This window comes from Rhinopithecus bieti, unplaced genomic scaffold (genome assembly GCF_001698545.2).
Source record: "Rhinopithecus bieti isolate Rb0 unplaced genomic scaffold, ASM169854v2 scaffold_30846, whole genome shotgun sequence".
In the NCBI taxonomy this organism is placed as follows: Eukaryota; Metazoa; Chordata; class Mammalia; order Primates; family Cercopithecidae; genus Rhinopithecus; species Rhinopithecus bieti.
Genome location: NW_016814438.1, coordinates 2,820,799 through 2,836,633, shown reverse-complemented (window position 1 = coordinate 2,836,633; position 15,835 = coordinate 2,820,799). Strand labels below are relative to the sequence as shown.

General features: G+C 38.2%; 1 protein-coding gene across 3 annotated transcripts in view; it reads right to left on the bottom strand.

The window, feature by feature from the left end:
* EED (embryonic ectoderm development) overlaps positions 1 to 15,835 on the bottom strand; it is a 40,629-nt gene that overhangs the window by 14,208 nt on the left and 10,586 nt on the right. For all 3 annotated transcript variants that reach the window (XM_017850869.1, XM_017850870.1, XM_017850871.1), the window contains exons 3-7: positions 14,192 to 14,284; positions 11,038 to 11,103; positions 9,776 to 9,901; positions 8,700 to 8,781; positions 1,657 to 1,748 (exon numbers count right to left, since the gene is read on the bottom strand). In XM_017850869.1, coding sequence (XP_017706358.1) covers positions 1,657 to 1,748; positions 8,700 to 8,781; positions 9,776 to 9,901; positions 11,038 to 11,103; positions 14,192 to 14,284 — 459 coding nt within the window. The remainder of the gene's footprint in view (positions 1 to 1,656; positions 1,749 to 8,699; positions 8,782 to 9,775; positions 9,902 to 11,037; positions 11,104 to 14,191; positions 14,285 to 15,835) is intronic.

Sequence of the window (15,835 nt, the reverse complement as noted above, 5' to 3'; positions counted from 1 at the left end):
TTTTTTTTTTTTTTTTTTTTTTGAGACTGGAGTCTTGCTTTGTCGCCCAGGCTGGAGTGCAGTGGCCGGATTTCGGCTCACTGCAAGCTCCGCCTCCCGGGTTTACGCCATTCTCCCGCCTCAGCTTCCCGATTAGCTGGGACTACAGGCGCCCGCCACCTCGCCCGGCTAGTTTTTTTGTATTATTTTAGTAGAGACGAGGTTTCACCGTGTTAGCCAGGACGGTCTCGATCTCCTGACCTCGTGATCCGCCCATCTCGGCCTCCCAAAGTGCTGGGATTACAGGCTTGAGCCACCGCGCCCGGCCAAAGTTCACTTTTAAGTGAATTTTTAAAAGTCTGATAAAAAACAGATTTTAACTTTTTTCATTTGCTGTTTACTAATTTTTTACAGGCATGCAACAGATCATCTATTGTAACAACCTCATTTCATAGGCAGACACTAAGGCCCAGAGATGCTATTTAATTTAGCAAAAGGCACATAAATGAGTAATGACAATCTCACACATCTATCCACCTATCAGTGAACTCCTGTATTAACAGAAGAGATATATACTGTCTCCTGCTCTCATTCTAAGAAATAACAGGAGAGAGTTTTATTGAAGGAGTATATTTTCCTTACTAACCTAGATATTACATGTTAATCCAGCCTTTGAATTAATATGAGTACCATTTTATACGAGCCTAATAACTTTAGGCTTGATGTTTACTGAATCCACAGATGTGCTACTTCTAATTACCTCACTGTCAACAGCAACAAGACATCCTTAGAGACAATACCACTAATTTGGAGTTATTAATAAAGAACAGTTAACTTGGCTTTTACACACATAAAGCCAGATGTAGAACGCTACTGCAACTTTTAGGAAATCCAAGTTGACAAGGTATTCCAAGGAAAGTATGATTCCCACAAAGGATTCCAAACATCAACATAGGAATATTTTAGTACCTTCAACTAACATGTTACATGCTGTAAAGTATGGTGCCCCTTTACATAGTTTAATGGAAAACAACCTAAGAGGTGTGACATTTTAGGAATTAAATGAGTTAAATATGGAACATAAGCTAAAATAATGTTAAAATCTGAAACCTGACTAAAAACACTTGTATAATGGACCAATGGATTATAATACATCAATATAAAGGTGGTATTTATCTTTAAACAAAATTAACTACTGGTCTTGTATTATACCATGCCAACCAAAGAGAATGGCTAGAAATAAGTTACCTAAAACAGTGTGAGCACAATAAAACACTTCCAAAAAGCAAAAATATTATGTTTCAACTTCAAAGAAAAGATGGAAAAGTACTTCAATGGCTACACAGTTTAATTTTTTTCTTTAATAACTGCGAAACAGCAAAACAAACATTAACTTAGTGATTTTAGATTAAAAGGAAAGGAGCAAGATCATAGTGCTCTCATGAGAATCCAGGGATTGGTATAGATAAAGTGCAAGTAATTTTAAAAAAAATAAATATAGTCTTTACTTGTTTTATTCCTTCATCTGGAGAGTAAATCTTCTATGTCAAACATAAGTGAATGCCTGCCTGACAGGCTACATGAAACAAACACGCTTTCTTACAAGGCAAGAGTTTCATGGAGACTGTTCACAGCTATGTAAACCTGAAAGTCATTGCCCTGCAGTTTTCAACTTACAGCACTTAGAACTTCATCTCTGTGCCCTTCAACGCCTCCAAATATTGCCACCAGAGTGTCCGTTTGGATATTCCATAATCGTAAAGCATGATCTAATATAAACATACAAAAATTAGGTGAGTGTTTTTACTGTGAACTTTCAACATCTTGTGAAAGAAAACTACTAAAGTCTAGATGAAAGTTATGCATAGTAAAGCCTAAAAATGGAATCCATATTACATAGCAACTTAAAATATTTACATCAGATGTAGAATTAGCTAGGTAAGTGCTACAGTTTGAATAGGTCCCCCCAAAAGCATGTGCTAGAAACTCAATACCCAATGCAATAGTGGTGTGAGCTGGGGCCTAATGGGAGGTATTCAGGTTATGGGGGCTCCATCGTCACAAATGGATTAATACTGATTATAAAAGGGCCTGAGGTTATATATTCAATCTCTTGCTCCCTCACACCCTCTCCTGCCCTTTTGCTGAGACGATTCAGCATGAATGCCCTGACCAGATACCAGCAGTCTCCAGAACCATGAGCCAAATAAATTTGTGTTCATTATAAATTACCCAGTCAGCCAGGCATGGTGGCTCATGCTTGTAACCCCAGCACTTCAGAAGGCCATGATGGGAGGACTGCTTGAGTCCAGGAGTTTGAGACTAGCCCTAGCAATATAGGAAGACCCTGTCTCAACAAAAAATTTTAAAATTAGTGAAGGCTGAGCTTCACTAGGAATAGGAATAGGAAAGAAATGAATGAATGAATCCATCAGTCAGTCACCTAGTCTGTGGTATTCCATTATAGCAGCATAAAATGGACTCAGAGAGAATGTTGGTATTCAAAAATGGGACTATTGCTATAAATACCTAAAAATGTGGAAATGACTTTGGAACTGGGTAATAAGGAGAGGCTGGAAGAATCTGGAGAAGCAGGCTAGAAAAAGCCTGTATTGATGTGAGTGGAGCATTGAGGATAATTCCAGTGAGAACTGAAAAGAAGACAATAGCTGCAGGGAGAGCCTTTATCTTCTTAGCAATTACTTAAGTGGTTGTGATCAGAATGTTGGTAGAACAATGTTGGTAGAACAATAATAGAACATTGAATGATCTGTCTGAGACCATTCAACGAGGTCACAGACAGAAATGAGAAGGTATTGGAAAATGGAGTAAAAAGTATCCCTGTTGGCAGGGTATGATGGTTCATGCCTGTAATCCCAGCACTTTCTGAGATTGAGGCAGGAGGATCACTTGAGGCCAGGAATTCAAGACCAGCCTGGGTAACACAGTGAGACCCCATGCCTACAAAAAATAAATTAGCCAAGTGTGGTGTGTACCTGCAGTCCTAGCTCCTTGGGGGGCTGAGGCAAGAGGATCACTTGAGCCTAGGAGTTTGGGGCTGCAGTGAGCTATTATCATGCCACTGCACTCCAGCCTGGGTGACAGAGACCAACCCTGTCTTTAAAAAAATAAAATAAAAAGCCAGGCCAGGTGCGGTAGCTCATGCCTGTAATTCCAGCAGCATGGGAGGCTGAGGCGGGTGGACACTTCAGCTCAGGAATTGGAGACTAGCCTAGGCAACATGGTGAAACCCCATCTCTACAAAAAATACAAAAATTAGCTGGGTGTGGTGGCACGTGCCTGTAGTCCTGGCTACTCGGGAGGCTGAGGTGGAAGGATCGCTGGTATGGTGCTGGCATCTGGTGAGGGCCTTCATGCTGAATTGTCAAATAGCAAAAGGGCAGGAGAGGGTGTGAGGGAGCAGAGGTTGTGCCACTGCATTCCAGCCTGGGTGACAAGAATGAGACCTTGCCTCAAAAAATTAAATAAATAAATGCCATCCTTGCCATACAGTTGTGAAGAACTTGGCAAGCTTGTGTCCATGCCCTAGGACTTTGTGGAAGGCAGAAGTTAAGAGCAATGAATTCGAAACCTGGCAGAAGAAAAATCTGAGCATCAAAGCATTCACAGTGATGCATGGCTTCTTCTGGCTGCTTATCATAAAATGAGAAATGATCTAAAGGTAAACTTTGTAATTAAAAAGGAAAGCAAAACAGAAAAATTTGTAAACTCTCAGCCTGGCCACATAAAGAATAAAAAAGCAGGCTGGGTGTGGTGGCTCACACCTGTAATCCCAACGCTTTCGAAGGTTGAGGTGGGAAGATCATTTGAACCCAGGAGTTCAAGACTAGCCTGGGCAACATAGTCCTTGCCTCTTCAAAAAATATATAAAATAAAAAAGCATGTTTGGGAGAGAATATTAAGGATGTGGCTAAGTGACTAATTGCTAAGGAGATTAATAGGGAATAGAAGGCAGGTTCTATTCACCAAGAAATGGGATAATGACCCCAAAGGCATTTCAGAGATCTTCAAGACATAGCTAGGACCTTGAGGACAAGGTTTCCAGAGTAGCACCTGTGGGACCTCTACATTCACTGTCCAGGGCCACTTCAGCACTTTGCTCCCTCTATTCCAAGGCAGTGCTCTTTGGTCACCCCACAGCTCGAGGGGGCTCCGGTATGGCTCAGGCCATAGCTTCTGAAGGTATAAGCAGCAAATCTTGGCAGTGTCCATGTGGTGTTAAGTCTGCAGATGCAGAGAATGCAGGAACTGTGGAGGCATGGCTTCCTCTCTAGATTTCAAAAGACATCACAAAGAGTCTGGGGCTCCAAGCAGAAACTTTTCAGAAGGGCAGAGCCACAAAGCAGTTCCCACTACAGCAACACCTGGTGGAGCCATGGGGAAAAAGCCATCCCCCAAATCCCAGAACTGCTGAGCTACCAGGGCACACCATCAGCCTGGTGTGCTGCAGGCACCAACTCATAAGATGCTATGTGGGCTGCACGTGGCAAATCCATAAGGATGGGGCTGCCCAAGGCCTCTGGGACCCAAACCCCACACCCAGCATGCCCAGAAGGCAAAACATGGAGTCAAGGAAGATTATTCTGGTGACCTGGATTTAATCTTGTTTTTTTCTGTTGGGTTTTGGACTTACTTGAGACCAGTTACCCTTATTCTTGCCTATCTCTCCTTTTTGGACAGGACTGTCTATCCTATGCTTATCCTACCACTGTATTTTGGAAATAGGTAAGATGCCTGATTTCACAGACCCACAGATGGAGAATTTACGTCAGGAAGAATCCTGCCTTGAGTCTCACCCATATCTGATTGAGATGTAACCCTGACTTGATGCCAGAAGGAGTTAAGACTTCTGGAGTTATTGGATGTAATGAATGTATTTTATATGTGAGGATTTGAATTTTGGGGGCTAGGGGCAGAATGCTACAGCTTAAATGAGCCCCCCAAAAAGCATGTTGGGAAACTTAATCCCAATGCAGCAGTGTTGGGAGATGAGATCTAATGAGAAGTGTTAGGTCATGAGAGTGCCACCCTTATGAATGACTTAATTCCCAATTATTAAAAAAAAAAAAAAAAAGGCTTGAAGTTCAATTTCTTGTTCTTACTCTCTAATGCCAGGTTAAAATGGACTAAGACAGTAAGTTAAGAAATATTTATGTGGTCTGAAAAATATTTTAAGCATATTTATCTCAAATAACTTTCTGTAAACAACCTAATTTGATGGAAATATACTTTTAAGATAAAATACAGATTTGACATAAGCAATTTTATCCCACAGAACAAGAAACTAGCTTTTCCCTTCACCACACTCACATTAAAAAATTAAAAGGGGACTGAGATTTATGATTTTTACAGTAAGCCGAAAACATAACTACATATATCATGCACAATTTTATAGAATGATAGTCCTTCTTCAAAAATTATACAGCTATAATTTGAGCAATGTTATATTAAACATTAATAAAGAATGTACAGCAGGCCAGGTGCAGTAGCTCACACCTGTAATCCCAGCACTTTCGGAGGCCAAGGTGTGAGGATTTTTTACGGCCAGGAGTTTGAGACCAGGTTGAACAACATAATGAAATCATATCTCTACAAAAAATTTTTAAAAATTAGCCAGCCATGGTGGTGTGCACGTGTAGTACCAGCTACTCAGAAGGATGAGGTGGGAACATTGCTTGAGGCCAGAAGTTCAAGGCTACAGTGATATGTGATCACATCACTCTACTATAGCCTGGTTGACAGAGTGAGATCCCGTCTCTAAAACAGTATTTAAAAAAAAAAAAAAAAAAAGAATGTAAAGAAAAGACATATAAGCTTCAAATACAACAATGTTCATTCTGTCTGACTATAAATGCATCACATAAATACCCCAGAGGTAGTAATACATGTGAAAATTAACAGTGCTATAAAAATGATTCCTAGGCCGGGCGCAGTGGCTCGTGCCCATAATCCATCCCAGCACTTTGGGGGGTCGAGGCAGGCGGATCACAAGGTCAGGAGATAGAGACCGTCCTGGCCAACACGGTGAAACGCTGTCTCTACTAAAAATACAAAACTAAATAAATAAATAAGCCGGGCATAGCGGCAGGTGCCTGTAGTCCCAGCTACTCAGGAGGCTGAGGCAGGAGAATGGCATGAACCCGGGAGGCAGCGGAGCTTGCAGTGAGCCGAGATCATGCCACTGCACTCCAGTCTGGGCGACAGAGCAAGACTCTGTCTCAAAAAAAAAAAAAAATTATTCCTTGATTTCCATTTTGTACAAGCTTTTGTATGGACATGTTATTTCTCTTGGGGATACATATGTACACCCCCACCCACACAACCCTAGTATATACATATGTAAACACCTAGGATTAGTGACTCTATAACATTTTGAGGAACTGCCAGATTGTTTTTCAAAGTAGTTACATTTTACATTCCCACCAGCAGTGCCTGAGGGTTCTGATTTCTTCTTGTGCCAGTCAATACTTGTTAGTATCTAAGGTTTTTATTACAGCCACCCTAAGTAGGTGTGAAGTGGTATCTCATTGTGGTTTTGATTTGTATTTCCTTAATGATTAATATGTTAAACATCTTTTCATGTGGTCAGTGGCCATCTGTGTATGCTCTCTGAAGAAATGTTGTTCACAACTATTTTAAATTGGGCTGTCTTTTTATTGTTGAGCTGTAAAAATTCTTGATACACGTCCCTTATTAGCTGAGAATCGCGGCTCATGCCTGTAATTCTGGCATTTTAGGAGGCCGAGGTAGGAGGACTGCTTAAGGCCAGGAGTTTGAGACCAGTCTAGGTAACACAGTAAGACCTCATCTCTCTACAAATACATTTTTTAACAAATTAGCCAGGTGTGGCATCACGTGCCTGTAGTCCTAACTACTTGGGAGGCTGAGGAGGTTGAAGCTATAGTAAGCCATGATCACGCCACTGCACTCTAGCCTGGGTGACTGGGTGAGACCCTGTCTCCAAAAACAAAAAATAAAAATTAAAGTCCTTTATTAGAATGATTTAGAAATATTTTTTCTCCTTTTGGGTAGACTTTTTTACTTTCTTGATAGTATCATTTGCAGCAAAATTCTTATTCATGCTCAAACATCTCATTTTCAAAAATGCTCTTACTGACACAACAGGGGATGACTAGGGTTAAAAGTTGTGATATTGGGCTGGGTGCAGTGGCTCACACCTGTAACCCCAGCACTTTGGGAGGCTGATGCGGGTGGACCACCTGAGGTCAGGAGTTTGAGACCAGCCTGGCCAACATGGAGAAACCCCATCTCTACTAAAAATACAAAAAATTAGCCAGGCACGGTGGAGGGTATCTGTAATCCCAGCTACTCAGGAGGGTCAGGCAGAAGAATTACCTGCAGCTGGGAGGCAGAGGTTGCAGTGAGCCGAGATAAAGCCACTGCACTCCAGCCTGGGTGCCAAAGCGAGACTCTGTCTCAAAACTATTAAATAAATAAATAAAGTGAGGCAGGATGCAGTGGCTCACACCTGTAATCCCAGCACTTTAGGAGGCTGAGGCAGGCAGATCAACTGAGGTCAGGAGTTCAAGACCAGCCTTACCAACGTGGAGAAACCCCATCTCTACTAAAAACACAAAAATTAGCCGGGCATGGTGGTACATGCCTGTAATCCCAGCTACTCGGGAGGCTGAGGCAGGAGAATCGCTTGAACCTGGGAGGCAGAGGCTGCGGTCAGCCAAGATTGCACCATTGCACTCCAGCCTGGGCAACAAGAGTGAAACTCTGTCTCAAAAACAAAAAAAAAAGACAAAAAAAAAGTTGTAATATTTAGAACAAGTCAGGCATTATGGCCTATACACTTGTTCAGAAATATCTGAGCCCCAATTAGTGTTATCAAGAGACAAGAAAAAGTAATCAACTCTTCCTAGAGGTAGTGATTTCCAAAATGCAATGCTTTCCCTTTATGGCAATATTTCAAATAACTTATCCTGGAAAACTTAGCATTTTAAAGAAATTCTATAAGGAATCCTTTATAAAACAAAAGCTTTTCTAAAAAACAAAAAAGCAATATGAATTTTAATATGTAGTATTTATTATTACACGATTGGACAGAATGATTTGGATATGCTAACATAGCCTGGGATTTTCCTACTAAAATCTACTGTTGTAAAATTTTTTTTAATTTGGCTTTTTTCCCCTTAGAACACTATCTGTCCACACACTGGGGCCTACTGGAGGGTACAGAGTGGGAGGAGAGAGATCAGGAAAAATAACTATCAGATACTAGACTTGAAATAAAACAGGACTTGTTAACCTAAGAACAGGCTCTCTAAAATCAAAGATGTTTATATGGAAATAAAGCATTGCAATGAGAATGTACATGCCAAAGTAAATTTTGTGTGTTTTCCAAGAGGCAAAGGAAAGACAGAGGTTTTTAAAGAAAAAAAATGAGAAGGATTACATAATTGTTTTGAAATAAGATTGGCCACAAAATCAGTAACAAGGGTGATGCCAGTCCAAGAGTGGAAAGGCACTTACTGGCAGTATTTTCTGTGTAAGGTTGTGATGGCCTTCGTGCAAGGTTGTGGTTGTGTTTTTTGTGAGTTTTTATTATCAGACATACAACCATGAACTCTCTTCTCATGGCTTTTTCTATTTGTCAAGGTTCTCTTGACATTAGTGACTCCATCTTAATTCTGACAAACTGCACAGACTAAAGAAACATTTGCTTCTCTTACCTTTACTTACTGACAGGAGAAGATTTGGATCTCTTGGGTGAAATTTCAGCTCATTGATAGCATTTCCATGGCCAACATAGTGCTACAATAAATGTAAAACATTTCAAGTTTCCCATCTCAAAATCAGTACATTTTTTTTCATAAATCTTTAGAGAATGTAAAAATAGTTTCACTTAAAGTAGTGGTTCTCAACCTTGGCTGCATACAAAATCACCTAACAAACTTGAAGTGAAAAGGGAAAAAAAAAAAGAGCCCAGGCACAGTGGGTGGCTCATGTCTTTAATCCAAGCACTTGGGAAAGCTAAGGCAGAATCGCTTGAGGTCAGGAGTTCAGGACCAGCCAGGGCAATGTAGCAAGACCCTATCTTCATACGCACACACACACAAAATAAAAAATTGGCCCTAGCTACTTGAGAGGCTGAGGCAGGAGGATCACTTGAGCCCAGGAGATGGGCTGCAGTGAGCTATAATCATGCCACTACATTCCAGCCCGGGCAAAGGAGTGAGACACTGTCTAAGAACAACAAAAAAAAAAAGCAGAAAAAAAAAAAGATGCTTAAAACTCCACCTGCAGATATTCTGATCGGATTAGCAGAGGCTCCAATATGTGTAGGGTTTAAAAGATCCTCAGGTGATTCTGATGTGTCCCCACAGTTAAAAACAGCTGATGAAAGTGATTTGAAAAACTTCTCTTCTTATCAGCTTCCTAGGTTTCATCTTTATGTTCCTTAAAAAGTCTCTTTGACAACCCCCCTCCAGTTTAGGTGTCTTGGAAAATGGACTCGCTCTTATTGTTCATTTAGAGCCTCTCAAAGCAAACCAAGACAAGGGTGAAGGAGGTAAATTATTTAAAAAGAAAACACTACAAATATTAACATTTCTCCACTTATTCCTCAATTTACATTACCCAAATGTGACAAAGGCCTCAAAAGATTCATCTAAAGAGAGCAGTAAGAAAAGTACAAATCAAATCAGAAATGTTACTTTCATACTATTAGTTTTAAATTTAACATTACAAGCTTCTACAGTTGTGGATTCAAAAGAAGCAGATCTACAATTCAACCAGAAAAACCCACCTTTATACATTGCATTGTTATAGGATTAATTATCCTAATTATGCCTCTAGATCCAGCTACAGCCAGCAGAGGATGGCTTGTATTGCTATCGTAGGTCCATGCACAAGTGTAAAAGTTTTCATCAGCCTAAGAAATTTCACAGTTAAGAAACACAATGTTTTGAAAAAGAAACATGTCAATAATTATAATAGAAATTTACAAAGAACTGCTAAAGGTTTTGACACAAAAGTTTTCAATTTTCCTTATACAACCAAATATATACAATGGTAATTTGAGGTCTAAAATCCATAACAAATGATCAAACAAAACTAGTCTCTCCACTCAATTTTGTTTACTCTTTAGCTGCTTGTACAACTACTCAACTCTGTAGTTGTAGTACCAAAATAACTGCAGATAATATACAAACGAAAAGGCATGGTTGTGTTCCAATAAAACTTTACAGGTGGCCAACCTGCAAGCTGTAGTTTAACCTCTGCTCTATCCCATACGTCTATAAATATCTAAGTAAGAACAATTCCGTTTTCCACTTCTTTCTTTGTGAGATATTCTCAATACAACAACAGGTCACATTTTAGTATCTTTCAGAGAAAACTGAATGTCCTTGTCTTGCCTTGTTTGCTAGGTTTTTCAAATTGATCTGGAAGAAATATGCTATTACTTAGCTTTTACTGCTCTAACTCTTGGGCTTTTCAAATTTTCCATTTCTTTATGAACCTGTTTTGCAATGTGTTATTTCTTATTTTATTTTTTATATATTATTATATATATATATTATATACCATATATATATATAATATACATACATTTTATTTTTCCTAAACTTTTTTTTTCTTCCTAGGCTTCACTGATCAAATACTTGGAATGACCACCAGTCACAACCCAAGTTCATCATTATAACTACAATGAAATGATATATTCCAGACAAGGTCAAAGAAAAAGGAGGTTTTAACCAGTCTTTGCTAACATTTTCTATTACTAGATTTCTAATGCTCCTCTCTCTCTAGACATCTGCACCCAACCAGCACATCAATCCCACAATGGATTTTTTTCTTTTTCTTTTTGCCTAGCTGAGCTGACACATACCACAATGGATTTCTAAGGGTCAGGAAAACTAGATACCAGGATTCTCTTGGGTGACAGTGAAGAAATAGGTTAAGAAAGGACAATAACTTTAGGGAATTGATTAATTTATAAAAGTTTTGGTGCACTTATTGAAAATAAATTCCTTTGACCAAAGATATTAAAAACCCAGGAAAGGATACATCAGCATCCACGTAAGATTGCAACAACCGGATTTCTCCTTGTGAATGACATTCGTACAAGGTAACCTAAAGAAAATAAAAATACAGTAAATTTCATCTGAAGTATAGAAACATACTCTCTCCAACTTTTAAACATATTTTAATCACAATCATATCTTAAATATACTATAGAAACTACTGCTTTAAAATACTTCCTGTGAGCTTAAAGAAGCCATTATAAAGCTGAATGTTTTACATAATACACAGAGTATATTAAATACTCCAGTCATAATGGTTTTGATTTCCAAACTTTTAAATTTATATTTCATCCATTTGATTGCACCAACTCTTCAAAGTGAATAAAGTTAAAAACCCCAAAGTAGTTGTGGTTTATCATCCCTTAATTCATAATTAAAAAGTTTTTGGAGACCAGGCACAGTGGCTCACTTAATGCCAGCACTTTGGGAGGCTGAGACAGGTGGATCGCTTGAGCCCAGGAGTTTGAGACCAGCCTAGGCGATACAGCAAAACCCCATCTCTATTAAAAAATAAAAATTAGGCCGGGCATGGTGGCTCAAGCCTGTAATCCCAGCACTTCGGGAGGGCAAGGCGGGCGGATCATGAGGTCAAGAGATCAAGACCATCCTGGCCAACGTGCTGAAACCCTGTCTCTCCTAAAAATACAAAAATTAGCTAAACATGGTGGCACGTGCCTGTAATCCCACCTACTCAGGAGGCTGAGGCCGAAGAATCACTTGAACCCGGGAGGCGGAGGTTGCAGTGAGCAGAGATTGCGCTATTGCACTCCAGCCTGGCAACAAGAGTGAAACTCTGCCTCAAAAAAAAAAAAAAAAAAAAGGTTCAGACACAGTGGCTCATGTCTGTAATCCCAGCACTTTGAGAGGCTGAGGCAGGCATCACAAGGTCAGGAGATCGAGACCATCCTGGGTAACACGGTGAAACCTCGTTTCTACTAAAAACATAAAAATTAGCTGGGTGTAGTGGTGTGCGCCTGTAGTCCCAGCTACTTGGGTGGCTGAGACAGGAGAATCGCTAGAACCCAGGAGGCAGAGGTTGCAGTGAGCCAAGATCGCACCACTGCACTCCAGCCTGGGCAAAAGAGGGACTGTCTCCAAAAAAAAAAAAACATAAAAAATAAAATTCAAATAAAATAAGTCTTGGATAGTTTGAGTATTTACATATTAGTTACATATTTAAAAGTCTACAATTTGCCTAATGAATTATTTTCTTATGGGTGCAGATAATCAAATATTAACTGTAACATGTATGATACCTCTTTTCATTTGTCGCATACTCTAAAATTAAAACTATACATACACCATACACAATTTTGTAATACTAAACTTTTATAAATTACTTTCCATTTTCTTTTTTTTTTTTTCAGACGGAGTTTCACTCTTGTTGTCCAGACTGGAGTGCAATGGCGCGATCTTGGCTCACTGCAACCTCTGCCTCCCGGGTTCAAGTGATTCTCCTGCTTCAGCCTCCCGCGTGGCTGGGATTACAAGCACCTGCCACCATGCCTGGCTAATGTTTGTATTTTTAGTAGAGACAGGGTTTCACCATGTTAGTCAGACTGGTCTCGAACTCCTGACCTCAGGTGATCCACCTGCCTCAGCCTCCCAAAATGCTGGGATTACAGGCGTAAGCCACTGTGCCCAGCCCCATTTTTCTCATAGCTTATAGTCAGTCACATTAGCAAAAACCTATTAATATTTTATAATAGTATTTAAGACCTCTGAAGATCCTGTATATCATCACAACCTATTAATTCATTATCTCCTATGTTAATGTTCAAAAAAAATTCTTTATATGGCTGCTAACTAGGTTGATTATGTCTTATGTGATAACTGTTTTCTTTCTCTTTCTTCCTTTTAAAGAAATTCTAACAGCAGAACTTTTTATAATTCAATTAACTATATGACATCCCTTTATGTCACTTTCAATAAAAATAGGGATTCTTTGTGTTAGAAAACCTAAACTCTGCAATCGGCATACTGGAGCACAAACTATACCAAGTATAATACTATCAAAGCTAATTATTAACTTAGGTTTACAGTGGTGTCTTAAAAGTGGATTCAAATTTAATTAATGGCTACATTCCCAACTAGGAAAAAAATAATCTCAACCTTTTCTTAAAACTGCATAATTTTTCCTATGAATTGTTGCTTTCAAAGAATCTAGGAACTAAACAGCTAATAAGCAGACTACAATATCTTAAAACCTACATTTGACTAAACACCAAAAAAAGAAATAAAAAGCTATTATTTCATGTTACCAACTTCAGTGGTAACTTACAAATATTTAGAGTTTCAATGAATTGACCCTGTCAAACAGTAAAAGGCCTAGAGCCTTACATCTCATTATAAAATTTCCTTAAAAGGCTGGACAAGGTGGCTCATGACTGCAACTCCAGCTCTTTGGGAGGCCAAGGCAGGTAGATTGCTTGAGCCCAAGAGTTCAAAACCAGCATGGGAAACATGGTGAAACCCCATCTCTACAAAAATATTAGCCAGGGATGGTAGTGCAGGCCTGTAGCTACTAAGAAGGCTGATGTGGGAGGATCACCTGAGCCCCAGAAGTTGAGGCTGCAGTAAGCCTTGATTAGCCACTGCACTCCATCCTGGAGGAAAGAGTAAGACTCTCTCTCTCTCAAAAACCACCACCACCACTACCAACAACAAAAACCACCACCAAACATTACCTGTCTCAAAAAAAAAAAAGCAATCTCAAATGTTTACTGCAAATAAAACATCTCAATAACTTATTTAAATCTACTGGATTTATGCTTTCATTTACAGAGTCATTAATTACCTTAATTTAAAAAAAAATCACAGCCAGTTCTTATGCTATTTGAATGATAAATACCAAAATCACTTTAAAAAGGACACCAGTTCTTTCAACCAAATATTTATGAAGACTGTTAGTATAAAACCTGTTTCATAAATAATTAGGGGTAATATATTAAATAAAGATGTATTTTCAGCCATGCATACCAGTTTTAATTAATTTCTAGAAAGCTTCACTTACATAAAAGAATCATATTGTTAAACCAGCTTCACAAAATGTACTTTGAAATTATTCTATTTCAATATTACATTAACACGAGATCTGGAAATCAAGTCAAATACTAAATAGACCCCCTAACACTCACTCTGTTGCTTCCTACAGTTGCAAACACTAACGGATCTCCTTCTTTACTGTGCCAGTTAAATTGAACTCCAAACAACGGTTGGTTATGATCTTCCTATAAAATAATCATAAGAAAAAATTAATGTATCTTAGAAACCAGAAAATTACAGTAAACTAACCTATCCCCTTCTAACTTTTTTCCAAAATGCAATCCTTATTTTGTGTATCATACATAAGCTAACTTTTGACACTAAAATTAAAAGATGTCTACTAGTCTAGTTTTCACATTTTAAAATATTGTGTATGATAAAGTTTTATCACAACCAAAGGCTGAAATCACAAGTTAGGTAATAACCACTTACCTATGAAAATACTTATAATATTTGCCTTTTATTTTCTTAAGACAATCATATGCTGAATCACAATAAACCAGATAATTTTGGTGGACACAAAAGGACACAATTTATTTTTCTGAAATAGGAAATTAACAAATGGCCTTAACAGTTTCTCTGGCATTCACTAAATTTTATAAGGCTAAATTTTTCCCTTGTAAAGTGAAGCACAGCAGACTCCATTCAAAACACTGTTTTCTGTTAGTCAGAACCAGAATATCTGAACACTGGGGACTAGGGGAAGAAATAAACTGTAACTTCACAGTTACCAGGAGGCTATAGAAGATGTACAAAGAACAACTATTCACTTTTGTTCACAAAGTTATTTTTCAGCTTTAGGATTTTACTGGCCATCTTCTGGCATTTAACACTGACTTTCATGTTCAGTTTAAGGCACTGTTTTCATTTTTAAAGTACAACTTTCATTTTCGCATCATTTGAAAAGCCACAGCTTTAGGATTTTGAAATACTACCTTAAGTATAAAAGGCAGCTAAAAACATCTTCCAGGTATAGTACTTAAAAGTAGTACGTTAATGTAAGTAAGTATGCACATGAAACTATAATTCACTTTTAAAAAATAGGCTGAGATTAATTTCTCTCCTTTTACAGGAGTAATCTGACACACTGAGCATCGAATTTTTGCTACACAGACAGAAAAATGTTACAGTCATAGTTTCTTATGCTTTCCTAAGACTCTACTTATAAAAAAATATATTTCGATATTCAGGGGTTTTAACTTACATATGTATGAGATAATACACATTTTTCCTCAGTATAGAAAAAAATAACCTCACATTTAAAAACAAACTGGACATATATAAAAAAAAATATGTTAAATACCAGTAACCCTTTTTATGAATAAAAATACTACTGGGGACACATTAACTTAAATAACCCCAACCGTCTTTTCCCCAAAAATTTAATATTAAAAGGTTAAAAAATGTTTACACCTTTTTATTTGAAAACAGTTACAAATAAAACAAAGGACAGAAACTGTACAAAGTAAAACATCTGTTTCAATTTATACTTGCTCAAAGTTAATGGGTTACATTCAGTTCTTTTTAAAAACTGATGCCAGAAGTGGCTTATGTTTTTTAAGTTTTACCAAAATATGAAGAGTAATAGTTCTCCAAATCTTTAATTTGAATACAAACAGTAAAGCAAAAACATCCTGCAACACTCAGTGTCACATATTTAAATTAAAAAACAAAACCAAAAAACTAAACATGGGATGGACTATAATAGATAAGCAGTCTGAACTACAAAAAAAAAA